Source organism: Etheostoma cragini, chromosome 20 (genome assembly GCF_013103735.1).
Source record: "Etheostoma cragini isolate CJK2018 chromosome 20, CSU_Ecrag_1.0, whole genome shotgun sequence".
In the NCBI taxonomy this organism is placed as follows: Eukaryota; Metazoa; Chordata; class Actinopteri; order Perciformes; family Percidae; genus Etheostoma; species Etheostoma cragini.
The window spans coordinates 4,591,566-4,618,513 of NC_048426.1; the positions used below are offsets into that span (position 1 = coordinate 4,591,566).

Here is a 26,948-nt window from a genome sequence, read left to right on the forward strand (position 1 = left end):
GTTAAACATTGAGGGGCGGGGTTAAACGTTTAACCCCGCCCCTCAACGTGTCTGCGGGTCTGCAGTCAGGGGCTTCTCTCCCAGAATGCTGTGCGGACTGTGGTAATGCCAGACTAGCATATAGCATACATTTGACTTGTTTAGCTGTTTTTATTCTCTCTGACTGAATTTAGCTAGTATTGCTACCTATGTGGAATAAATTACCAAAATGTTAGTTAATCAAAATTGACATATGTGAACGACGGGAAACAGCTAGAAGGGGAAAGTAAGTCAACTTAGCTTAATTATACGTTACAATACATTATAGGTTATTAGCCAAAGCTATCCGTGGCGATCTCACCGGCTAACAGTTAGGATTTCTTGCTTTAGTTTTTGGCGGTTTTCTTTACCATTATACATTAGCATTGTATATTTTTATATTTATATGTGAAACATATGTCAACAAGCAGTAATTCGATATTAACTCAAATGTACCTAAAACATCGAGTGATTGGCTTTGTACTGTGATGGAAGTTGAAAGATCATGGGCAATGTGCGTCAAATATGCATCAACAAAGCTATAGATTTCCTATTGTTTCATAAATTGGAGTAGTTTGAGCAAATTATTTCTAGAATTAATAGCTTGAATAACTTATTTAACAGCTGGAGGGGGGGGGGGGGGGGGGTTAAAAATCATAAATCATTTGAGGGTTTCTAGAAACGAGATACGTATGAACCCACTGAATGTTCAAGATTCCGACAGCACCTGAAGGCGTCGCCTTTCGCCGCTGTGTGGTGCAGATTTGCGGGTCTGAAGGATGAGGAGCGGCGGGGATGCTGCTGCCTCTGCGCCGCGGATCTCACACTCGGTAGTCTGAGGGGAAACAACCGCAGCCATGGCCTCGGACAGTAAGTACGACCGTCTCCTCACCATGGGTCTGTCTCTAATAGGGTGCCCCCCGTGTCAGTGCCGGGGGATGGGTGCTGTTTTCAGGCTCTCCCCCTTGGTTTCTTTTTGGGGTTTGGCTGACTGATAACGAAAGGATGCGTAGAGCAATATATTGTCTTTTTTGCCAAATACTGTCGTTTTTCTGCATTCTCTCCATAGTGTTGATATTTTTGGACATTTTGCAGAAAATGTTGCTAATCCTCCAGTATTCCTGCAGGGCAGAGTGTAGCCTATGGGACTCACTGGAGAGTTAGTTGCCTCATCATGGCCACTTAACGGAAGCCTATTTTTGTACCTCCTGTACTAAATTATGAAGATATTCTTAATCGGATTTGGATTTTTTTTTAAATTCATCACATCATTAATGGTGACACTATCATTCAACTGTGTTGTCCTCGTGTGCTGTTGTATAATACAGGCCTAGAGAGCCTCACTGCGCGGTATTATTAATATATCTAATATTCCTGTCATACTGCTGCAGGGGCGACAGTTCTGCCGAGATATTACAAGTAGCATTTTGAGAAACATTTACGTTACTCAAGTATTTACATTTTATTTTCTAAATTTCAGATCAAAAATATTCTCTTTACGCATATACATTTATTTTATAAATGAAGTTAGTAAATTAAATGAATTTAAAATATGTTGCACTGCTACAGATTAGGAAGTCAATAGCTCCTCCTCGACCAATGGCAACATGAAATTGCTTAATAATATTATTAATAATAATAATAATAATAATAATAATAATAATAATAACAAAAACACTGCGATTGAAAGTTATGTGTGGTTGGTTTATGTAAATAATAATGAGAAAATGTGATAGGGGGCCCCAGCTGTCCATCAGTGTCTTCCAGTGATGCAGGCCCCTGATTGGTCCAGCCGGATGCAACTGCGTACCCTGCTTACCGATAGTTACGTGTCTGAATCACTCAATTCTCATTGGCTACGGTCTATGATCTCTACATCTATATATACGGTCTATGATCTCTGTCTTTATATACGGTCTATGATCTCTCCATCTATATGTACGGTCTATGATCTCTACGTCTTTATATACTGTCTATGATCTCTACATCTATATATACGGTCTATGATCTCTACGTCTTTATATACGGTCTATGATCTCTACATCTATATATACACAGTCTATGATCTCTACGTCTTTATATACCGTCTATGATCTCTAAATCTATATGCGGTCTATGATCTCTACATCTTTACATGCGGTCTATGAGCTCTACATCTATATATACGGTCTATGATCTCTACATCTATATATATACCGTCTATGATCTCTACATCTTTATATACGGTCTATGATCTCTACGTCTATGCAAACGGTCTATGATCTCTACATCTATATATGCAGTCTATGATCTCTATATCTATATACGGTCTATGATCTCTACATCTATATATACGGTCTGTGATCTCTTTGTATATATATATTCGGTCTGTAATCTCTACATCTATATATGCAGTCTCTGATCTCTACATCTTTATAAAGGGTCTATGATCTCTACATCTATATATATGGTCTATCTTCTCTACTTCTGTATGTAGGGTCTTTGATATCTACATCTTTATATACGGTCTATGATCTCTACATCTACATACAGTCTATTATCTTTACATCTACATATACGGTCTATGATCGCTACATCTAAATATACAGTCTATGATCTCTAGATCTTTATATACGGTCTATGATCTCTACATCTTCATTTACGGTCTATGATCTCTACATCTTTATATACAGTCTATGATCTCTACATCTAAATATACAGTCTATGATCTCTAGATCTATATATACAGTCTATGATAGATTAGTAGCAGCAGATAGCCTGCTAGCTCACTACAACGCTTTTGCTAATCTGTCATTTAAAGCAGCAGCTGGGTCATTAGACCACCTAGCTATAGCTAGCACACAGCCCATAAGGGGATAAAATGCGGACCCGGACCAGACCGCTGGCTTTTTTCAGAAATGTATTGGCTGTAGGAGGGAGAGATACTGTGGTGTTGAGTTATTAGCATTAAACAGCTACAGAGTTTACATTACTATGGATGCAGGATTCCAACCTCAGAGACATAATGGACTATTTTCATTAGTGGAACCAATACAATCGTATTTAAATCAATATTTGCGTTGAAATATAGATTTATTTGATAAGTAGCATTGTAACAAGCCGGATAATGTAGAGCAAGGTGGTTGTTATAGCGAATCCAAACCCGGACTGAGTCCTGGTCACCCTGTCACGTGTGGCTTGTATACTGTATGTTCATAACCTAACCTGCTCCCCTCTCTGGGTGACCAGTGCTGCTGAGATGCAAACCAGCGTGGAAGAGCTCCTCCGTTAAACAGCAAGAAGCAGTCAGCCATGTTTTCAGGCTGTTTCTGGTTACGGTGGCCTAGTTACAGCCTGCATCCATGGCTCATTCGGCTCTCTGAGAGACAAGAGAGCTCTCAATCGAGTAATATTTAATGCTGTGTGTGTGTGTGTATGTGTGTGTGTCTCCATTTTGCAGGAAATGGAAACCGCCATGAAATCTTTGTTTGTTCCTGTTGATCTGTGCACTGGGGCCGATTAATGGGAAACCAGAGTCATCTCTGGCAGTTGTAGCCACTTTCTCTTTGTTCTGCAGGCAGATCAGAGTCACAGAACAAATTTCACAGAGGGGAAGGGATTCAAATTGAAAAAAGTTAAAGTGATGGTGGTTAAAGTTAAAACCCAGTGTCCTCTACCTGCTCAGACAGATAGAGTAGCGGGTGTGGCACCTTTAGTAGCTAAAGACACATCAACTAAAAATGTGATGATATGACAGTGTTGTGTTCATAACCTGTTTGGAATGAAAATGTGAGAAGTAGTGTCATTTTCTCATAGACTTCTGAAACAGAATTCTTTTGCAGCCAGTGGAGTTGTTTGAAAGAATGCAGGACCTAGCTACTTCTTTTATAGGCCCTTTGCAAACACGTGACCACGACCACATGACCACGCCATGACGGACGTCACAATCCCCGGAAGCTAAACAGTGTAGTAGACGAGCAGAAAGTTTCATTAGTTACCTCATATAGCATCAATATAGGCTTTATTTTGTATTAACATCTATTCTTTACTTAGGTAAAGATTTATAAAACACATATCTATGTTTTTAAAGGACATGGTGGCGTGGCTACCCACCTACCGTTGTTCACTGGGTGTGCCATTGCAACTTTCTAATGGAGCCTGAACGCATCCCAGCTCTGGGAAGTGCAGACACACATCTATCACACATTTATCCATGCAGTAAATCGAAGTGTGTATAGGATTAGTAGTAACCACACATCAGCATACAGCATAGCTCTTCTGCCACCCCTCATGGCGCTCCCCCACATGTATTGCTGTCACACTCTTGATGCTGAAAATACTCCAGAGTGTTTGATACAGTGAGGAAAATAAGTATTTGAACACCCTGCTATTTTGCAAGTTCTCATACATAAAAATCAGAACTTGCAAACTTGCAACTTGCAAAATAGCAGGGTGTTCAAATACTTATTTTCCTCAGTGTAAATTCTCATTTTGAAATCATCGGGCCTTCCTCTGTGTTGTTGTGTCTCGCTGGTGTTCCGGAGGAGACGGCGGCATCGCCCAGTGGCAGGCAGGAAAGGCTGCTGATTGATTCCGGACGCAGAATAGCTGCGGCGGGATTGGCCATTGGAAGGAGAACAGATAGATGAAGGAGAGAGGTCTCTGCATGAGTGGAAGAAAATACAGAAAGAAAAGAGTAGCACGATTGGGAAAGAGGGCAGGAGGAGGGGAAGACATGGCCAGTGAAGGAGCTACTGAGACTCAGACACCAGCGACAGACAGCAGGCCCACAAATGGTGTGAGTTTGGATTTGCCCGTCCTACTAGGGAAAACAGAGGAAAAGCTGCGTGATGAGTGAGCCCAGGTTCTCATCTCTTGATTTTATTGGTTTTGTTGTTTGGTATTGATAGACGGACACTACTGAGACACGGAAGCTTGTTTCAGAGCTGTGGAGTTCTTCAACATTCAGGGCTTTAAATGAACTGTTTTGATCTCTAGCCTACACACCTATTAGATATTTCAAACTAGCAGCCAATCAGATTTCTCATCAGCCACGTTAGTTTTTATTCTAACTTTACTACTTCATCTCGGCTCCTCCGTTTTGTTGGTCTTCTCCGTTTCAGCGTAGCTCGCGATCAATAGCACTGTGCCTTAGCCAACGCTTGTATAACACGTCACGGCATAGTGTTCATGGGAGATGTAGGATTACTACTACAGGCAGTGTTGCCGGGTAAAGACAAAGACACAAAACTGCCCAAATTTCTGGGCGGGAAACTGACCAGGCTCTGTTAAAAGGGAACTGTGACGTGCGTAGGAAAGAACTGAACAACGGTTCATCACTTTGCCTTGAAGATCACAAGCAAGATTACCCATCAGTCATTGGGACTGAATTGTAAATTATTAAGACACATTTATTTGAGTTACATACGTTTCAATAGAATGCGTTTTGTAATGGTGTAGGTTTGTGTTTCAGTATTTTAGTGGAGTAGTTACATACCCACAGTAGCAGCAACGTATCCAAGGCGTTAACGTTTCCAGGGTAACACACAGAGGAAGTCATGTGTGCGGTGGTGACATTGCGGGGGTTTCCAATGGAGGAATTTTGTTGAAAGAAGTCCCCTGAAACCAACATTCTCTAAACATGGAGCAGGGAGTGCGGGGAACTGTTCATGTAGACGGTGAATCGGAACAAAGCAGTACTCTTTCATTTGGTGTGATGTGCCAAGTAGGCCCGTGGTCCATTTAACACCTATTGGACGGCGTCATTTAAAGGATAGATCCACGTTGTTGTTGTTTTTACAATTTTATCTGAGATTGATTGATTCAGACGCTCTCCATCAGTGATATCCCAGCATGTGTGTGTGTGTGTGTGTGTGTGTGTCTTTGTGTAATACAGCCTGTAACAAGCAGATGGCGCCTCAGTATTATAAAGCCTTATTTTGTAGTGATGGAGCAAAAAGTCCTCTGCTCTCTCAATTTCTCTCGTTAATATCTATAAAATGATGGATAATTGATGGACAAATGGGGGCGTTGGGACAACTCTTAGTAGTCACGTTAGGAAGTCATTGGTTGTTTTTAAGTGTTTGGTGCTGAGTTGACTTCAGCTGTGAGCTTTAACAGCCTCAGAGTAGGACAAATAATGAAACACTTTATCGTGTTTTCCAGACTAATTCAGAACTATGTGCCCGATATGTGACTGATTTTAAATAGTCCTCTATGTTCTAAACAAATACAATATTATTGGCTGTGGGTAACAAACACTTGTCAGAGATCATGAAATTATTGCTTAAATTGACAAAAATCAGAAATGAAGCAGGACTGCTTTTACAGCTGCACAATAATCTTTATTATAAAACGTGGCAGTGACAGTTAGTTGAGATCAAATAGGAAATTAAGATACATTTAGCATAAATAATACTTATGAAAGTGCCTGGTCACATCAAAAGTCAAAGTAAATCACTGCATTTGCACTCTATATAATTTGCACTCTTTCCTGCATAGCTGCACAACTATTTTGTTCCTTAAAATTTAAAACACAGAAGTTACACAATAACACAAACTAACTAACCGATGGAGGCAGCAACTCCTGTTTTCTGTGAAGTTAAAGGAGTCTGGTGGCCTCGGATAGGTAAGGGCTGTCTGACAGCAAGGTAGAGCAGGGAAAATATTCTAAATGTAAAGTCCACTTAAACCAATATTGATGTTTTAAGAGTCTAAATGCATTTATCTGCTTCCCCCGTCCACAGCAGGACATTTGTCAGCGTCCGTGTTGGTACTCGTGCCAGTTTTCTCTAAACCGGGGGCGTGCCGACCGCCGTCTACTGGAGCTAACACAGTGACTATGGAGAAGGAGCTCAACCAACCACATTGCAAAAGCTCACAACTGTCCCTTTAAGTTTAAGGAAAGGATGGGGTTTAGACATAGATCTATCTGGAACCTCTAATGCTGCGAGTAGTCTAAAACAGAACTTCATTTATGCTTTTGTTTGATAGATATTGTTGAAAAGTAGATTCAATTATTTGCAGATATGTTCAGTGTGAACATTTTACAACTCTGCAGTTGGCCACCTGTCAGGTTGCCACTGCAAATAGGAACCTGCTCTTAATGACTTGGCTGAAAAAATCATTTTTTTTAGTAGTATAAAGTAGTTTTGTTGTATATAATGTTGTACTGTAGTTTATACAACTATGTTTTGAGGTTGCATGCATACAGCATATTCATTGAAAGGGAGTTTAACCCCTGAGCTGTGGCACTTTGGATGCCTTGCTTTATAGTCTGAGCTTCTTTCCTCCTCTGAGGTGTTGTTTTCTTCTTATTCATAGTCTCTTCATCTCAACACCGAGATGCTCTTGTCCTCCCAGCCAATCAGGACAAACAGTTAGACAGCGATGCCATGGTAACGTGAGACCTACTTACATGTGGGTGGGAAAAGGCACACTCATTATACCTTAATAGAGCTACTGGGCTGTTTCCAGGGAAACTATGATTTTCAGGTGTGTGTGTGTGTGTGTGTGTGCGCGCACGCATGCGTTGGCTTGGCGGTCAGTAGTTTTGAGGGGGACTGAGAACATGATTAACATGCTGATGTCTCTGGGTTGATTTGACCTCTAGTCTCTAACAATAACAACCAGTGAACGTAACACGTCAGCTCTGAAGTTCTGGTTTCCTCTTGAAGAGATCAGGGGGGGTGGAGGAACCAGATGCCTGTGTGTTAGGGTTAGGTACCTACCAGACCCAGTTGCAACGCAGATTTTGGTGACTTATTTTGGTATACTTAAAGTGGTCTCACATTGCCAGACCTTCCTCCACAGCACCGAAGAGGAGGGTCTGGCTAGTCCACACAGCATTCTGGGATGGGAGAAAACCGTGTCTGGTTCATTGGCATTTCTTTAAACCAATCACGATCGTTTTGGGCGGTGCTAAGCGCCGGATGGAGCCACGGGGCATCTGCTGAATAGTCTCAGGAAGGAAGTTGTACTGTTGGAACTTGTGTACGTTTAGAAGTAGTTTTAGTCGTTAACAGAAAACTCAGATTGGACAGATAGTCTAGCTAGCTGTCTGGATTTACCCTGCAGAGATCTGAGGACCAGGTAACCATAGTCCTCAGATTGGACAGATGGTCTAGCTAGCTGTCTGGATTTACCCTGCAGAGATCTGAGGACCAGTTACCCATAGTCCTCAGAAATCAGCCGCAAGTTAGAGCGCCCACACAGAGACAGAGTACAGGGATGGACATCCGGTTGAAAACGAGCGGAATTTCCGGCAATAACCGAGCAATCCCAGAAGTGGAACTTTGTGGATATAGACTACTCTTAAATTCCTGTGCTGCCCTCTAGTGCTCCAAAACAGACGTCGGAGGCAACAAAATCCCTGCATTACCGCATGTGGCGCTAGGCAGCAGGGAACCTTGGCCTTCCGTTAAGCTAGTAGCTGGCTGTATCATGGTTAAAATGCTGTCACTCAGATTCTGCGCCAGTTACAATTAGGGGTGTCACGATACCAAAAACTCAGTAGTCGGTGCCAATACCAGTAAAATAACACTATTCTCGATGCTGATTTCGATACCACTGATTCCATGAACTTTAAATTGAAACACTTGAAAAATGCAATTAGAACGGATGAAAACAGTACTGAAACCTACTTTGCGCAAACATGCCAGCTCTCAATTGTGCGTAAGAGTGCTCTTGAGTGTGCATAGATTCTGTTTTTACCCAAGAACAAATCCCAAATAAGAAAACATTTTTTCTGAAGAACGTTTGGTTAATGAGGCCCATTGAGGGTATGATTTAAAAGAAAAGTAATGGGATTAAACACCAGTTTGGTGTAGAACAACCCGGCCTTGACCCCATTCAACAGCTTTGGGATGAACTGGAATGCCGACTCATTATTATTTTGATATCTTCCTATTGATGCTGTATGTAAAGGTTTACAGATCAGATCAATAACTCGTGGCATTGGATGAAGTCATCTAAACCCAGCATCAACAGGAGATCCAGAATGCCAGCATAAGTCTGCTTTTTTAACATCCGTCCTCCGTTTGAACAGGCGTACGTCATTGTTTTGGAGAAGCTTTGTTTTTCACACCCACTGAGAATTTTCAAATGTGTCTGTGGGAGTGGAAGAACGCCCGGTTCGGTGCCAAACACAGCGGAGGAAAACGTTAAAAATCAGCATGAGCTTGGTCTCACTTGCATCCAGACCTAAACCACAGAGGAGTATCTTCCTGGAAACTAAGACTAAAGACCAGTGGTGAAATGTAACTAACTACATTTACTCCCAAGCACTGAAAAAATCTGAATTTGTCTCCACTGCTGGGAAAGAGTATGCAGGTGTGTGTTATAATAAAGATATGTAGGCAAAGGACCAGGACACACACATACACACACACACACACAAACACAGGCCTACAGTCCTAAAACTAATTACCCACACTAATGAGTGACCTTAGTACGAACTGAAAGAAGCAGCAGGCACTTTTTTTGTTCATCGCTAAAAAAGTAGAAAGAAAAAACTACAAAGTAGCGTGTTCGTCCTCTTCGGGATGTCTTTTTAATGAGCGGTAACAACGTGGCCTTCACCGCCGCCGCCGCCGCTGTGCCTCGTCTTCTTTTTTTCAGCCTAATCTAACACTCACATCAAAGTGCTCTCATTTCTCCTCTGGAGCTACTCACTTCAAAGACAGGGTGGAAAAGTCAGCAGCTGCATAATCAGGGGATAAAGATTTAGTATTCACACACACACACACACACACACAGAAACAACCTTTCACAACCGTGTCTGTCACAGATTAGCGTTTGTGGTTGTCGCCGCTGGTTGGCTCTCTCCATCTCATTAGCCAGATCCGATGCCTCTCGTTGACTTCCTGATCCTCACATTTGATATGATACCTACAAATAAAAGGCAAATAATAACTTGCCTTTAACACGTTGATCAAAATGTTTCATCAATACTATCCAACTGATTTTCTGCTGGTGCTTTGATGCAGTTAACCTTCCACTGAGATTATGTAAATTGAATCTAATCTAATGTATTCTGATGTCAATGTTGAGTGAGCGGGGGGGAACTGATGGAGTTGAAGCTGAAAAAGTTATCTGAAGTGTCTCTAAATTGTGTTGTTCTTATTTTTGAGGCTGTTTTTAACTAATTCAAAACAAATCAAATATGTAATATTTCTGTAGTAAAATGTCTAAAAACAGCTAGAAATATATGTTATATATTTAGCGGAGTTGTGTACTCAACTAAACCCAGAGAAATCTGTCATTATATTCAAGGTAATGCTCTGTCCCATTTGGTTGCCTGTTGTTGGCGTCCTATCCCCTTTGTGCATGCGTCAGCGGTGTGGTAGTCTACATTTAGGATGTTCCACTTCCGGAGTTTGTTCCAGTGTTGCTGGAACTTTTGCCTGATGTCCCTAATTTTTGGCCTAATGTTCTTCCCCTTCCTCTTTCTTTGTGTTGGCGTTCCAACCTCTGGTGGATTTCTGAGGACTATGGTTACCTGGTCCTCAGATCTCTGCAGGGTAAATCCAGACAGCTAGCTAGACTATCTGTCCTATCTGAGTTTTCTGTTACTAGAATAAAAAAATACTTCTGAACGTACATATGTTCCACTTAGCGCCACCCAACAATGATTTTGATTGGTCTAAAGAAATGCTTTTTTGTCCTCCTACTCCACAGCGCTGTGTAGATAGAGGTTGTAGGCTATTTGATCAGTCAGGGAATGAAGTTGGTTAACCAACGACTTTCCAGACATGGGAGTTGTTTTGTTTTTTAAGTGTGGGAGCTTGTGTTGTGGTGTTGGACTGAACAGCCTTTCATGAAGGCTTCCCTTTGGGTCTTTCTGGAGTTGACCGTCTTCTGTCGGTGTCCGTCGGTGTCCTCCAACCCCCTGCTGATTGGGCGCAGCTGACATATCCGATATTCAAGGCTCCCGAAGAGCAGACAATGATTGTAGGTGGGTAATCTGCATCTGCAGTACTGATGTTAGTGTGTAAAGAAGAGCAGGGTGATCGCCGTGGGAGGAGGTTTTTTGGGGGTAAATGACAACCGTGTGGCATTTGATGACTTTTAGCTAAAGTAGTGAAGTAATACATTTTCATAAATAAATTTATTATCATGAAGCAGATGTTGGCAATGACAATCTTACATCTCTAATAAATTAATAAATTAACCTGATTAGAATCAGAATCATAAAATAGCCCAGCAGTTTAATTATGGGAATATACAGTAATATAAAATAATACTGTGCTAGAAGTGGAAAGTTAGTAACCAGTAAGTATATAAGTAATTTATGGCAGTGGTATCAGAAAGTAAACTAATGACATTCAGCTCTCAGCTTTGTGTACTTTTTGTTTGATGTGATAAGCAAATGTTTGCACGCTAACAAGCTAAACCAGCAAGGTAATCGTTATGCTAAACTTCTGCATGTTTGCACTGCAACTGTGTAACTTAAGCATGTTAGCATATTAGCATGTTTGCATGGAGATGTTATCCTTTAGCTCAGCCTCAAAGCTGCTTTTGCACAGCTATAAGCTCTTTGTCTGTTTAGCCGTATAATGAACATGTAGACAAGAAGACGCATGTCTTCTCAAAATCTTTGTTCCAAAACCGGTGTTGTGACTGGCATCGGTGGAAGGAGTACAGTGAACCCTCGCTCTATTGCGGTTCATCTTTCTCGGTCTCACTGCTTCACGGATTTTTGCCCAGAAGAAAAAAGAGCGACAACAATTACCATTAACTATGTTCTCCTCTCGAAAAAACACACCTGCACCGCGGCTTTAGAAGAAAAAAACGCTACAGAGCGGAGTCAGGATGCAGCGGCTCAGTCAGAAGAGCAGTGAAATACACAGGAGTCACTAGTTTTCCTACTGTACTTTGTGTTTTTTTGTATTTTCTTTTTCTCCCGTTCTAATCCAGTGACTCTGGTCGTGGGGGGGCGGTGGGTGAGGCGGTGCCGATCTCCGACATTTGAAGCCTTCAGTTCGTATTGATGATTACAATTATTATTTTACAGTACAGTATTTATTTGTAAAATAACGTTTCTACAGTACTTTTATTTGTTAAACAAATGCTTGGGCCTGTTAAAAGGTTTTGTTCTTTGGTTTCAATGTATCATGGAGTATTTCATTGTATAATAATTGTAAAAAAATAAAGGTTACTACTTCACGGATTTCACCTATCACGGATTCTTCTTGGAACGTCATCCCCGTGATAAACGAGGGTTCACTGTATTCAGATCCTTTACTTCAGTAAAAGTATTAATAGCACACTGTAAATTTCAAGTAAGTTACAAGTAAGTCCTGCATTGAAGTAAAAGTATGTAGGTATCATATCAAATGTACTTAAAGTGTTAAAAGTAAAAGTACTCGATCCAACAACAAAATCCTCCAATGTTATCTATCCAATCAGAGTTTTCTGTTGACGACTAAAACTACTTCTGAACGTCCACATGTTCCACCAAAACAACTTCCTTCCTAAGACTATTTAGCAGAGGCGCCGTGGCTCCGTCCGGCGCCTATAGCACCACCCATGACAATTTGGAATGGTTTATAGAAATGCCAATAAACCAGAGCTTGTTTTTCTCCAATCCCAGAATGCTGTGTGTACTAGACAGACCTTCATCAATAATTATCAAGTAAAAATGCGCATTTGCTTATTTGGACTGTTGCTTGGAAAAGACAAGCTCTCATTGATAACCAGAGGGATGATCTTCAGTGTCTGTATTAATATGGAAGTGTAATAAAAATGATAATGTACTATATAATACAATAAAACAGCATAACATTAATGTAATATACATTGTCATATATAATGTGTATATATAGACGAAACAAGATTTTTGAAGACATGACTGGCATTTGTCATTGTTAATATGTGTGTTGTGTGTTAGAGAGCCAAGCAAACAGGAATCTTTCCATTTGGAATGAAGTGCGTCCACGTGTGCGTGTGCGTGTGCAGCAGGTGTGAGGCCAGACTTTGACCCGGGGTTTCTTCCTGTCCATCTGGATGCAGACAGTAGGAGGCTCTCTAAGTCTCCAACACTGAGCTCAGTGTCTGTGTGTGACTGTTGGAGCAGCTGAAAGGGGAAACTCCACTTTACAGCCACACCCGAACACACCGTCCAGACATTGCACTGTGTTCATTCCAGTTGGGCATTTAATTCTTTTGTAAATTAATTTAAAACGGTAAATACTAAACGAGTCTAAAATAAGCAGCACTGGGGATGTCATGGGAGAGAATGTGGTCAGATAAATAATGTGTGTATTGATTCATGATTTAGACACATGATGTTTTGTCAATTTTAAAGATAGTTCCAGTATGTGGTAAAAGTATCAGACTGTGAAAAGGCGTCATTAGAAAGACCCCAAAGTGTCTGAAGCTACGATGCCTGTGTATTTGATACCAGGATGTAACGTTGCTGACACAAGCAGCCGGTCTCGCTTGTTTTTTTGCTTCCCGGCTCTCCCAATTTCTTTAGATATATGTGGTAAGAAGAAGAAAAGATGGTCAGTGTCTCTTAGGCTATAGGATCATCAATACAGAATCCAGTGTTGTTTCACATAAGATGGGTAGTTTTGAAAAAATGCATTTGTGAACAACCAGTGAAACGGACGTTGAGCATTTAGTGAAAGACGACTGATACATTTGACAATGGAGGAGTCGAGACAAAGCCAAAGGCTTGACTCCTCAAGAGTCATTTTGTTATGAAGTGCAGATCTAGTTGCAAAAGGTTTGCTATAAGACTTTTCTTATTCAATAGAAGCAGATTAGAAGATAACCGTGTTTGAATACGATTGAAATCAAATTAAAGTGAGGTTTGAAGCTCAGATAATCCGTGTTTAGATGTATACATAACTGTGTCATCTGCGTATAGATGAATCTGACAGTCTAAGCCTATTTCCGAGAGATCATTTATAAAAATGGCAAATAAAAGAGGCCCTAGGGAGGAATCCTGAGGGACACCTGTTTCAATTTTTCTAGGCTGGGAGAGAGCAGCATTAAGAGACACACTTTGACGTCTGTAATGAAGATATGCATTAAACCAGAGAAAAACTAATTTGGAAAGCCCAATAGACTAAAGTTTATCAAGAATAATATGATTGACCATGTCCAAAGCCTTAGTGAGGTCAATAAAAATTGCACCAGTAGACCTGTTGTTGTTTTGTGCAGAGAAAAATATCATTGGTAAATATAGTAAGAGTTGTTGTTATAGAGTGATTAGTTCTTAATCCAGATTGATTTGGAGTCAAGATGTAGAAGTCATTAATATATTTAGACAGTTGCCTAAAAATAAGCTTTTCCAATATCTTGGCTACAATACTGATGGAGATTGGAATATAATTGTTAACATCAAGTGAGTCACCCCCTTTGTGTAGTGGTGTTACTTTTGATAATTTCCACATCAATGGAATTACGCAAGTGGAAAGTGAAAAATAAATAAGGCACATAGTGGAAATGCTAGGATGTGAAATAAAATGTCCAGACGAAATAAAATGTCCAGACAATTAGGTCCATCACCAGTAGGAGATTTTACTCCTGAGATTGCTGTTGGACATCAGAGGAATTAATTGATGAAAATGAGAATGAGCTATTGTTCACAGTATTTGTTATGCTAGAATTGGAGAGCTAAGATGATTGAGAACAACAGATAGAGGAAAGATGTTGATTGAGAGCATTGTCCATTGAGACAGCGATAATGTTGTTTATTTTAAGTTTGGTAGGAAGACTTTTATTGGTTTTGTCAATTAAAGAGTTAAGTTTCTTCCACAATTGCTTATGGTTTTTAATGTCATCTGATAAAGAATGCTTATAGTAATTGGATTTTTCCTTCCTTGTTTTGGTTGTAAAGGCAGTTCTTAATTTCTGATATTCAGACCGATCAGCATCATGTTTTTTCATGTGGTATCTGACCCATGCTTTATCTCGTTTACTGTCAGTCCAAGTTAAATGACCCAGATGTCCAAGGTGCATGTCTATCTGTGACTTTAAGAACCCCTGGGAGAAAGAAATTCCATGCGGCTTCAACATAAGGGATCATTTGAAATCTTGGATGAAAGCCTCTGTGTGTAGTTTTTTACACGGTCTTATCCTAATTACTTTGGGTAGCACACGGGTATTCTTATTTTCCAAACATACAAAACAATTAGTAATTACTAATAACAATCAGATCAACACCAGACTGAGAGATTTTGTTTGGGTGGGTAACCAAGATCCAGTCCAGAAGAGACTTGGACCTATTAATCAACCTAGTTGGAACAGTAATGCGTTGGGTAAGGTTTAGACCATTTAACAAGTTTTCTCATAAATAGATGAACGATCAACCCAATTACAATTGAAATCACCCGGTAGAATTATCTAGGAATTAATAGTAGCAAGAATACAATTTGTCGATTCAACAGGGGAATCTGGAAGTCTATAGATGGTACTTATAATTATCTGCTTGTTTTCATGAAAAACAATATTAACAAATAAGCATTCAAAATGTGCAGCTCTCTCCTTTGGCATGAGTGCAGAAGATAAATGAGAAGAAATGGCAATTCCCACCCCCCCCCCCTCCCACGAGTACACCTGTCTGTTCTATACAAAGCGTAACCATCAAGTTTCACATCTGCATCCGATATATCACTATTCAGCCATGTTTCAGAGAGTGTGATAACGCGATAAGACTCTTTTTAAGAAAAGGTGGGAGGGGAGAGCATATTGCACAGGTCTTTACAAACCCTTACACACAGACACAAACACATACACTTGCATACCACCATGCACACACAAGAACACACAAACTGGTATAGCATAGCCTAAAAGGAATAAAACAACAAACTAGAATGCAGGCTCGGACCGCAAAATATTAAGTAGTTAAGTAGGTATATGACAAACTGGGACTTGATTGACCAACAGTTTTCACACGAAATATGGGCTCCATGGGATCCACTGGAAGGGGAGGGACTGCCTCTCTGTTGTCAAGCAAAATATCTTGTTTTCATAACCGTTGGCAGCCAAAATCATAATTGAAAACAAAATTCCATGAATTGCTTAGGCCTAATCTAAAACTGTTATTCATGTTGATGGGGGTTGTGTCTGCAGCTCTTAGACATCATGTTCTCCTGTCTGTTATTTAAGAATAATACAAATCAGTGGAGGAAAGTAACAGGGTTGAGTCACTTAACTTGAGTATTTCCATTTTATGTCACGTTATGCGTGAATACTCCACTGCAGCTCAGAGGGAAATACTCTTCTTTTTACTCCACTACATATATTTGATAGTTACTTTACAGATAACATATGATAAACAAATTGAAAATATTATATATTATAGCAGAATGTCATTACATTTTTATTTGCTGCAACATTAAACTGCATTTATTTATTAGAGATTATAATCCAAAAATTGACCACTTTTTCTGTTTGGTCCACTTTTTGGTTTCACTTTGGTACTAAGAAAACTGAATTTGAATGCAGGACTTTTGCTTTCTATTCTGTACTTCTTCCAACACTGCTTCCTGCTGCTGTCGTTGCTCATTATTTTGCCACCAAACACACACACACACACACACACACACACACACACACACACACACACACACACACACACATACACACACACAGTGTTGCTTGGCAATGTTTCAGTGCGGATTAAAGAGGTACATCTGTACAGCGTGGGATATTCCATAAAAAGGCCAGAGAGCGACGTGAAGAGTGAAAAAACAAAAGATGGTGTATGAAATAAACACAACATAATAGTATTACACCCTCATACACACACACACACACACACCCATGGTGTTGAGTCCTTTCTTTGGCGTCGGCTCTCAGCAGGATGTGCACTCGTCTCCGTTAGCTCCCATCGATTCAGTTCTCTGCTCTTTGAGACGTTGCTTTGGAAACAGGAGACGGCGACCCCCCCCCCCCCCCCCCCCCCCCCCCCCCGTTGTGCATTTCTTGTATTGAGTCTCCGGCGCCTCATTGAGAGCAGAGTAGTACGCCTCGTGTCACTCTCTCGCTTTTTTTATTTACTATCTATTTTGGTTTGGGTCTGGTTTTTCACTCATCTTTCCTCACTGCAACTTTCCTTTTCCTATTTCCGTCCAGGTTTTTTTCTGCCTCTCTTCTGTTTAACGTTATATCCTTTTTTCTGTATCTGTTGTTTACATTTATCTGTCTCCACTCTCTCTTTTCATCCTTCCTTTCTATGTCTATTTTCTCTCACTAAGTTCTTTCTGTAATGCTAGCCAATCCACCCTTTACCCATCAGTTCATAGATAAATAGAGCAGGTCTAGACCGCTCTACAATTTACAGATAGAGCAGGTCTAGATCGCTCTACAATTTACAGATAGAGCAGGTATAGACCGCTCTACAATTTACAGATAGAGCAGGTCTAGACCGCTCTACAATTTACAGATAGAGCAGGTCTAGACCGCTCTATAATTTACAGATAGAGCAGGTTTTAGACCGCTCTATAATTTACAGATAGAGCAGGTCTAGACCGCTCTACAATTTACAGATAGAGCAGGTCTAGACCGCTCTACAATTTACAGATAGAGCAGGTCTAGACCGCTCTACAATTTTACAGATAGAGCAGGTCTAGATCACTCTATAATTTACAGATAGAGGAGGTCTAGACCACACTTCCCCAGAACTAGGTTAGTAACAAGCATTTCTAGGACATGGATGCACACAAATGGAAAGAGAAAGGAGAGAGGCGCTCAGTGTGTCGAAGGAAGGAAGGAATCCCCCAGCAGTCTAGAACTCCACCAGCGTAACTAAGAGAGACAGGTAAAGTAGAGGAGCATGGTCGTGATAGAACTCTCCCCAACCAGATCGGTCTGTACTGGCCTGCCTCCCTCTACTTTTTATGATATTATTGATTATGTGATAGATAAATCTGACGACTATGAAGAGAAGCAGAGACTCTAGGAACCACAAGTAACTCTGAATTCTGGGAGCGTAGTGCTCTAGAGGGACAACAAGGCTCTAAGGGCTCTTCAAGATAAGATGGTGCTTGACCATTTAGAGCTTTGTAGGTCAGGAGAAGGATTTTAAATTCAATCCTGGATTTTACAGGAAGCCAATGCAGAGAAGCTAATACAGGAGAAATATGATCTCTTTTCTTAATTCTTGTCAGAACCGTACTGCAGCATTCTGGATCAGCTGGAGACTCTTAAGGGACTTATTTGTGCATCCTGATAATAAAGAATTCCAGTAGTCCAGCCTGGAAGAAACAAATGCATGGACTAGTTTTTCAGCATCATTTTGAGACAGGATGTTCCTAACTTTGGCAATGTCACGAAGATGTAAAAATGCTGTTCTTGGGGTTTGTCTTAATGGGCGTTAAAGGATGTATCCTGATCAATAATAACTCCTAGATTTCTGACAGTAGGGCTGGAGGCCAGGGCAATACCATCCGGAGGATCTTTAGAAAATGAAGTTCGGAGTTGTTTAGGGCCCATCGCAATAACTAAAGTTAACATAAAGGTCCTCTGTTATAGTAAAGCATGACACTGAGTTAAATGTTTTGGGAATATCTTCCTTAAATGTAGCTATAGCACTGTCAGATCTAGGCATCTAGTGTAGAAGCATTTATCTAATTTAATGTAGTCAGGTAGTAGATATTTGAAAGTTATTAAAAAATGGTCTGAGAATACCGGATTCTGCGAAAATATTATTAAATCTTCAATTTCGATGCCATATGCCAGCACAAGGTCGGGGGCGTGGTTATAACAGTGCGTGGCCTTATGCAGTCTGACTGACACCAGCTGACTCTAGTAGTGAGTTGAGATTAACGAGACATTGTTGTCAACGTCCACATGTATATTAAAATCATCAAGATTAAGAATAAGGCTTTCAAATGAGATATAATTTAGTTTAGGTTTAGGATTAATTAACAGGCTTGAATCAAAGATGGCTGCAGCTGCATTGAAGCGCTCTGAGTCGGGGGGCAGACACCGTGGTTATTAGACTATGAGTGGGCGACTGCTCCAGTGGAAGCACTGCACCTCTGATTACTAATATCAGACTTGGGTTGTCATGGTTTATGGCCGATAAGAGACTCAGTCAGATTTGTTGATATGAGAGCGTTTCCGTCAGGTGGGAAGAATGCCGTCTCTCCTAATTAGACCAGGCTTTCCCCAGAACGTCCTCCACTTATTCCCATAGCCCACGTCAGTAGCTGGGCACCACGCTGACAGCCAGCGGTGGAAGGATGACATGCCGCTGTACATATCATTGCTGGTCAGGTTTGGCAGGGGTCCAGAGAAAACTACTGAGTCCGACATTGTCCTTGCATATGAACAAAGTGCCGCAACATTAATTTGAGTGGTCTCTGATTTGCGTAATTGGGTATCATTACCACCTACGTAAAGTATCTTACTGTTTTTACGGTTATCTTTAGCCAGCAGCTTCGAATGGGATTCTACAGTGCTTTATTCTATGGTGCGGAGCCGTGCCTCTAACTCACTAAGCCGCGCCTCCAGAGCAGTGAATAAACTACATTTATTACATGTATCATTGTTACTAAAAGAGGCACCTGGGAAATAGCCGCTAACTTAAACAATAAAGCAGAGATGAGTAAGTTTTGCTAGCCTTGATACACGGGAGCGCTCGCTCAACCAGCTGAGCTAGCAGGGCGCCTGTATTCATGCAGTGTGAAAACAATGTGACACGCTCAAGATCCAATTTCTACGATTTATTCCTCGACACCAAACATCCAACAAGTACTGCAGTTACCAAATGTGAAGGTACTTCGCTCCAAGGCTCACTTCCTTTCTGTCAAAGCCCAAAAACCAGGTGAACAGGTGAAGCAAAGAAATATACTGTTATCACTTCTGCCGCAACACGGCGTGAACACGCCCACCAACTACAATATTAGTGCATAATATAATAATCAATAATAATAATAAGTTAAATTTTTAAAGTGCTTTTCAAGGACCTAAAGTCGCTTTCCAGGGCAAGGTAGAAAACAACACAAAACAACACAAAACAAGATTCAGGCACAGGTGAAGAGGGAGGGGGCGTGGGGCTACGGATAGGCAAGGGTGAAGAGACGGGTCTTGAGGCTGGACTGGAAGATGGTGAGGGACTCAACGGTGCGGATCTCTTGGGGGAGAGAGTTCCATAGCCTGAACACCTGGAGTAAGCTCTGTTGGAAAGGTAGGAGCGGATCCAGCTGGGTGCAGTACCTTTTGCTCCCGAGGTCCTTGAGTCTGGTGAGCAGGATGTTATGGCTCACGCTATCGAAGGCTGCACTCAGGTCGAGGAGGAAAAGGATGTTAAGGGAACCAGTGTCAGCAGAGGTGAGGACGTCGTTGAGGGCAAAAACCAGATAGGATTGGTTAGGGACAGGAAGATGGGTTTGGAGTAATGAGGCGACAATACTTAAAAAATAAAGTCAGAAGAAATGAGTTAAACTGGAAAAAAGCAGGTTTGGTGAATGGGGTGGTGATGAAGATAACGTCAAACACGTATGGCGGTATTTGAAAGAAATGTTTTCGTCTGTTGGAGCGAAATATTCTTCCTTACAAAAAAATAGGATAACCTTATTGTCTTTGCTGATGTCAGCTCTCTCATATTGCAGTGTCCTTGCACTTGGAAGCCACAATAAAGTTACTTCTGAAAATTAAGTACATTTAATATCAGAAAATTGCTTTTGATACTTATACTCTGTAAATGTCAAGTATTGTTTTCTGTAGGAGCCAAAATATGTTGTTTATGGTCTCATTAGTTGATTAATGTATTATGCGCTAATATTGTCGGTGGTGGGCGTTTTCATGATGGTTTGAGCGGAAGTGATATATTTGTTGCCTCACCTGTGCACCTGGGTTCTTTGGGCTTTGACGGAGAGGGGGTGAAGCTGGGAGCGAACACTTTTGTTGACCGCACAACGCAGCACGCAGTATTACGCAATTATTTCTACTCACCAGTTAACAATTACATAAGGTAACAACAGTGCTAAGTGTATTGTACATATTGAAGAAGAAGAAAAATAAAATCATTGCAATACGATCATGAGCGCGTCACATGTGTGCATCTCTCAGTGTTTAGGCCCTCGCGGCAGCACTCTTTTGGACTGCTTACAGCCGCAACACTTTCAAATACTTTAACCAAGACTGGAAACGGGCTTATGAAAGGAGCTTTGTATCTTCTCAGGCAGTGATGCCCCCCGGCTAAATAAAGCTCCAGCTAAGATTCTCCAATTGATGATGGGGCTGAGAAATATGTTGACTGAATTTGATTTATTAAAATGTTTTGAAAAGTGCAAAATGTGGTTTCATGCACAGAAAGTTATTTCTAGTCAAAAAGTGTCGTTAGATGGGAGCAGCTGCATTCTCTGTCCTGAGTTACAAAAGTCACAAACTGTAATATGGGAATACTTACACATTATTTACAGGTGTGTGGTCCTGTGTCTTGTCGGAATCGTGTGTGTGTGTGTGTGTGTGTGTGTGTGTGTGTGTGTGTGTGTGTGTGTGTGTTATACTTAGGTTTAGAAAACAATTGTGGTTTGGGTTCAAATGAGGACAAAGGCTACGTTACTTCACTTCCAGTTACACATGTGACGCAGAACGTAACATACAACTTGTTTTAGTTTTTGCTTGTTAAGAACACCCAAGTGCTCTTGCGCAAGGCACCAAGCTGCTAGTTCAGCCCAGAAAACTCTCCAGCAGCTGCATACAGCTTTACACTGACTCTGCTCTTGAGCAAGGCACTGAGGGTTACTCAAATACTAAAGTATCACTCGTTTTGTCTGTGTGTATCACATGTGCCATGCGTACTGTGTGTGTGTGTGTGTGTGTGTGTGTGTGTGTGTGTCTGTGTGTGTCCAGACTGTCTGTTTGTGTGGTCTGATCAGTGTGTCATTGTGTGTCCCCTCTCCCTCCTCCTGCCAGTCCCCCCACAGGCTATCGGTTTCCTGTCGGCGGTGGGCGTCTTCATCGTGGCGTTGGCCGTCCTCTTTCTCTTCATCAACAAGAAGCTGTGTTTCGCACGCGTGGGTGGAATGCCCTGTCTGGAGCAACATGGCCGCCGGAAGAAAGGACGGCAGGAAATCCGCCAGGGCCTCGGTGAGTGACACCTGCTTAGGTTCACATGGCTGTTAGGAATAAAGTTAGATAACATGGATGCTTCCATATAATATTCTTCAGGTAAAATTAACAATGACTTTCATTGAATTTTTTGGTTGTTTTATTTAATCTTATAGCATTTGAATTATTTATTCTTTTAATGCTTTCAAAACAGTATGCGGACTAAACTTTGCCATGTACCCATCTGTGATCCACTCATCATCCTCTAACCTTAACTATTAGTCAAAAATAATTAATCATTTCTGCCTTTTTAACTAAAAACGTATGTATATTTTGATATAAATAAGGTTTGCTGACCATGAATTCCAAGAATAAGTGTAAAACCTATTATTAAACCAGTGCCAAAAGCCTGGAAAAAAGTGACAAATAAATAAAAAAGCGAAAAAAACATTGAAAAATTTGCATTCTGGGCATGCTGGTCTTACAGGGAGGTGTGTTCAGGTGCATTCTGGGCATGCTGGTCTTACAGGCAGGTGTGTTCAGGTGCATTTTGGGCGTGCTGGTCTTACAGGGAGGTGTGTTCCGGTGCATTCTGGGCTTATTGCTATCTTGAGGCAGCAGGAAGGGATCGCGCCATTGACCAACAAAAACCTCTAAAGTCAATACCGCAGTATTTCATTGTTATTTTAACAGCACATTATTAAAATGAGCCTAGGTTTATGCAAAGCGGCACACACTATGCTTGTTACACACGCAAATCCTCCATCATAATAGCAACTTGCCAGGGTCCAGACGCGCCTGGCTGTTAAAGGGAGTGGGAGATGACCTCCACCTCCACCTTTTCTCTTTCACTTGTTCTTTCTTTTGCCTGCACTGTGCGTAGCAGCGGAGTTGTCAGGCAATCTTGTGGGGCACACTTCTGGGAATAATGACCGGTTGTAATAAAGCAGAGTTTTTCTCTAACATACTGTATCGACATGACGATCTGCCCATCTCTCAATCAGAGAAAAAGGCTATAAGTCTATTTTCTAAACTGTTGAGCCAGTATGAACGCATCTGTGAGCGCTGTCGCTCTCTAGTCAAGGTTCACCTTTCATAGAACCTGGAACATCTCAGTAGGAGAGAGAGAGAGAGAATGTGTGATTCCTGTATGCAAGATGACTCCAATTAAACTCTTCAGTAACGGAGAGAGAGAACGTGGGAGACTTTGTATTTGTGCAGTGGTTTCCTGTGGGCGAGGTATTTGTATGTATGAGAGAAAGCGTTGAGTGAGTCAGCCACATACTGCCACAAAGCTCGGCAGCCGCTCACAGTGGAACTAGTAACATTATACAACCTTGACGAAAAGTTCAGTACAGAAAGAAAACGAGAGAAAAGGGCATTCATTTTCTATTTTCCGTCACCCAGTGAAAGCTTTTCTCTCCTCCCACTAACAAACATTGCGAACATCCAGAGCAAAGATTAATAAAGATGAACAAAATGTTAACTTAGAGGATCATACCGCGGGTTGGATTAAAGCCAAGAAGTACCCCAAACACCCTGGTTTCACCGGGTCTGTGGTAACTTGATCAATTGCTTTTTGGTGACTGATTAAATCACAATTACTCGCATCACCTGGCAAGCTCCTGTTTTGTTACCTAATCTGTGTTGTCGCCCAAAAAATGAAAAACGGCAGCTGATTGGACAAATGCATCACGTGGGAATTTCAGTGTCAGACCGCCATGGCAGGGGCGGTTTTGATTTTGTAGGGTTATTAAATTATTAAAAAATAAAAGGAGTAATCTACAAACTTTAAAAAAACAAAGAATGGTCCAACACATACTGTCCGTAAAATGGTGAATACCGCAAACTACACCATGTTATTTAGAGTTTTAAAGATGCTGGTTGGTGTATTTTGGTATCTTTGTTTCCTTTTGTTCTAAGTCTTTATGCTAAGATATGCTAAGCTAACCAGCTGCTAGGCGTAGCTTCATTTTTACCTGACAGATCTGAGAGTGGTGTCAGTCTTTTCATCTAACTCTCTGCAAAAAGAAGTGAATAAGCACATTTCCAAAGTGTTTTTAATACAACGAACCGTATTAGTAAAGCAATACTTCAGTGTTGAACTGTACAAACCAAATGTAAACAGTAATGCTTAAAAAGTGCTGTGATAACTGGACAGTGTTCCCCTTAGAGCTTCCTCCATGTGGGCTGAAGAGGGTAAGCCCTGAACACTAATTCTGCCTGTGAGTCATTTTAACTCAAAGAATGGAAACTTTAACACTTAGCAAAAATCCAACACAGATTCAACACTGGCGAGCTGAAGTTAACACAGGCTTCCCAATGGTGCTTTAGAATTAGATGAAAAATGAAAGCATAAAGTCCCATTCCCCGCAGCAGGATGGTTTAGTCCAGGTGGAGCGGTGAGTCAAACAGTGAGCAAACACCTGCAGCAGGTGGAGCCTCCGGTATTTCCTGCTCACACACATCCTGTTTGGACTCAACGGACGAGGTAGGGGCTGCTTACCTTATGTATGGTTACGTTATCTTCACATTATCCTATAGTCATATCTTACCTACTTTAATTAAATAGTTCCATTCTTACAGACAACAATAAAAATCTCATGCATCACAGCAGGACTTTTATCTTCCGTGCTGGGACTGGGGCATGCTGGGATGCTGGTGGCTAGTCAGAGAATGAAATTAAACATTCTCATGTAGCTTTTAGTGATGGATTTTGGTCACTTGGTCTCATTTTTCTCACAGCGAACTGTAGAGAAGAGATAACAACTTTCAGAACTCGTCCACTGACAAACCAGAGCACGTCAAGTCTAGTGTGAGAACACTGGATGTCTCCGGACAGAGAGACTGTCACACCTGGCCGCTTTGCTTCGGTTAGAACAAACTAGTTAGTGCGGTTGCCTGTTGAAGTTGTTGGTTTAACATCTGAGACTCGTACTCTAACAGGCCGATACCGGCCGGCGGGGCCGATACCGGCCGGGGCTGACGCCGCCAGAAATGGAGGGATTCTCTAAAAATCAACTGGAGTGTTTTTATGCTTTCTTCAATCTAGATCTCCTTTTCTTTCTTTCTTGTTTCCTCCTTTCTTTCTTGTTTCATCCTCTCTCTTCTTTCTTTCTTTTCCCTTTTTCCTCTATGTTCATCCTTGTATCTTCTTCTCCTCTCTTCCTCTCCTCTTGTCTTTCTCTCCTCTGCTCCTCTTGTCTCTTCCTTTCCTCTTGTCTCTTCCTCCCTTCCTTTCTTCTACTGTCTTCCTCTCCTCTCCCAGTTTCTCCCCTTCATCACCCCCTGTGTTTCCCTGTGTTTCTCTTCCTCCAGTGAGCAGCTACGGTGACGATGACGATGTTGACGAAGGCAGCAGCTCTTCTGACAGTGAAGCGGAGGTCCTGAAGCAGTTTGAGATCTCCGTGTCGCGCTCGCAGACTTTTCGTCCCCCAGCAGCAGCAAACAGCAGCGAGCAGCAGCCGCAGCAGACGCAGCTGTCACTGGGCCGACGCCACAAATTCACCCGCCTGTCGGACCAGGAGGAGGGCAGCACCGAGCCGTCAGACTGTGAAGGTGTGCTGCCAAAATCTCCCTTAACACACATTCATCTGCACACATAATGGTGACATCCATGTATCCACATGCATTTGTAAGATGTCAGAGGTCTGGCCATACCATTTATACAAGGAGTAGATGCATGGAGTGTATAAGTATAACCCATGTGATTGGCCCCCTGGTGGCTGGCTGCAGTGTAGGTTATAGGCCCCGCCCCCTCCATGTTAGCGAATGGGACCTGGGCCAAACAAAAAAATCTAAATAGACGTCAAATACATTTTGCCCAAAGATGTTTTTTGTCATTTTAGATCATTCTGATCACGCTGATGTTTGTTCATGATCAATTTGGTTTTATTAGTTATTTGATGCTATACGATAATGATTGACAGCTTTGATTGACTCGCGATTGGTCGGGCGGGAGTATGGGCAGGACTTTAATGCCGCGGCTCCACTGCCCAATCATTACTGTGCTGACTCTGGCTCAAGATTACAAGATGGCGGCGCCCGTATCTGGGAGATTTTGGCCTCATTTTGTACAGCGGGAGGAAGTGGACACGTGGCGTCCATCTATATAGTCTATTTTTAGTCTCTGATAAATATTCCTGTCTCCTTGTTATTTTAAAACAATGCGTTTGCATGCATCATATTTGTTATTCAAGTCCCAGTAGCTTGTTAAAGTTCCATCAGGAAACTTTAATTACTTATTGTCGTGTGTCATTTTCACAGGTTCACTTCCCATTAAATGGCATCCCTTCATATCTCCCGTAGTCTCTTGCCTTCAGGCTGTGGCAACACGCCGACAATCAAAAACAACACACCTTCGTTGTTCTGTGTGTCGCGTAAGGTCACGGCAGTTTGCTGCTATGACGACCAGCCACGGCTCGCCTCACACATGAGGCGGTAATAATCGGCCGAGGCGAGCAGGTACCGTTAATGGGAAAATGCCATTTCTGGCCTCCTGGCCAAGCCCGGGTCACAACTGATTCTTTTTAAGCATTTAAAAACTCAACATTTGGAAGAGAAGCTTGAGGGAGAGCAGATTGTTGTTTGAGATCTGAAAGTCGTACAAACAGAAAAGCAGCAGGATCCTCCACTAATCCATCCCAGTGTCAATGAGCCAAAAGGCCCCAGATAAGGTTTTTACTGCAGATTAGGGGCCGTAAAGAGCTCAGGGAGGCTCAGAGGGATTGGCCCGCTGTGGCTGGATGTGAGGCTCCACAGACAGCAGCATTAATTAGGACACTTGTTTGTAGTCAGCTGGTTTCTGGTGTTTTCATAGCGGCCTGGAAGGCAACTTGCAAAAACAGGACGATTTAGTCGTCTGTCACTTTTGTCGAATGGACTTGTTTGTTGTTTAAGTGTTATTTGTAGGTTTGATAACTAATTGACAAGATTTA

The 26,948-nt window shown here is 41.6% G+C and overlaps 2 protein-coding genes across 2 annotated transcripts in view; both read left to right on the plus strand.

The window, feature by feature from the left end:
- The window catches only part of galcb (galactosylceramidase b), a 379,778-nt gene that overhangs the window by 75,045 nt on the left and 277,785 nt on the right, over positions 1-26,948 (plus strand). The gene's annotated exons all lie outside the window — the stretch shown is intronic.
- Positions 100-26,948, plus strand: part of syt16 (synaptotagmin XVI) — a 35,593-nt gene continuing 8,744 nt past the window's right edge. Inside the window, exons 1-4 of the mRNA XM_034859134.1 lie at positions 100-265; positions 743-888; positions 21,814-22,050; positions 25,330-25,569. Of these exons, the coding sequence (XP_034715025.1) occupies positions 876-888; positions 21,814-22,050; positions 25,330-25,569 (490 nt within the window). The 5' untranslated portion in view covers positions 100-265; positions 743-875. The remainder of the gene's footprint in view (positions 266-742; positions 889-21,813; positions 22,051-25,329; positions 25,570-26,948) is intronic.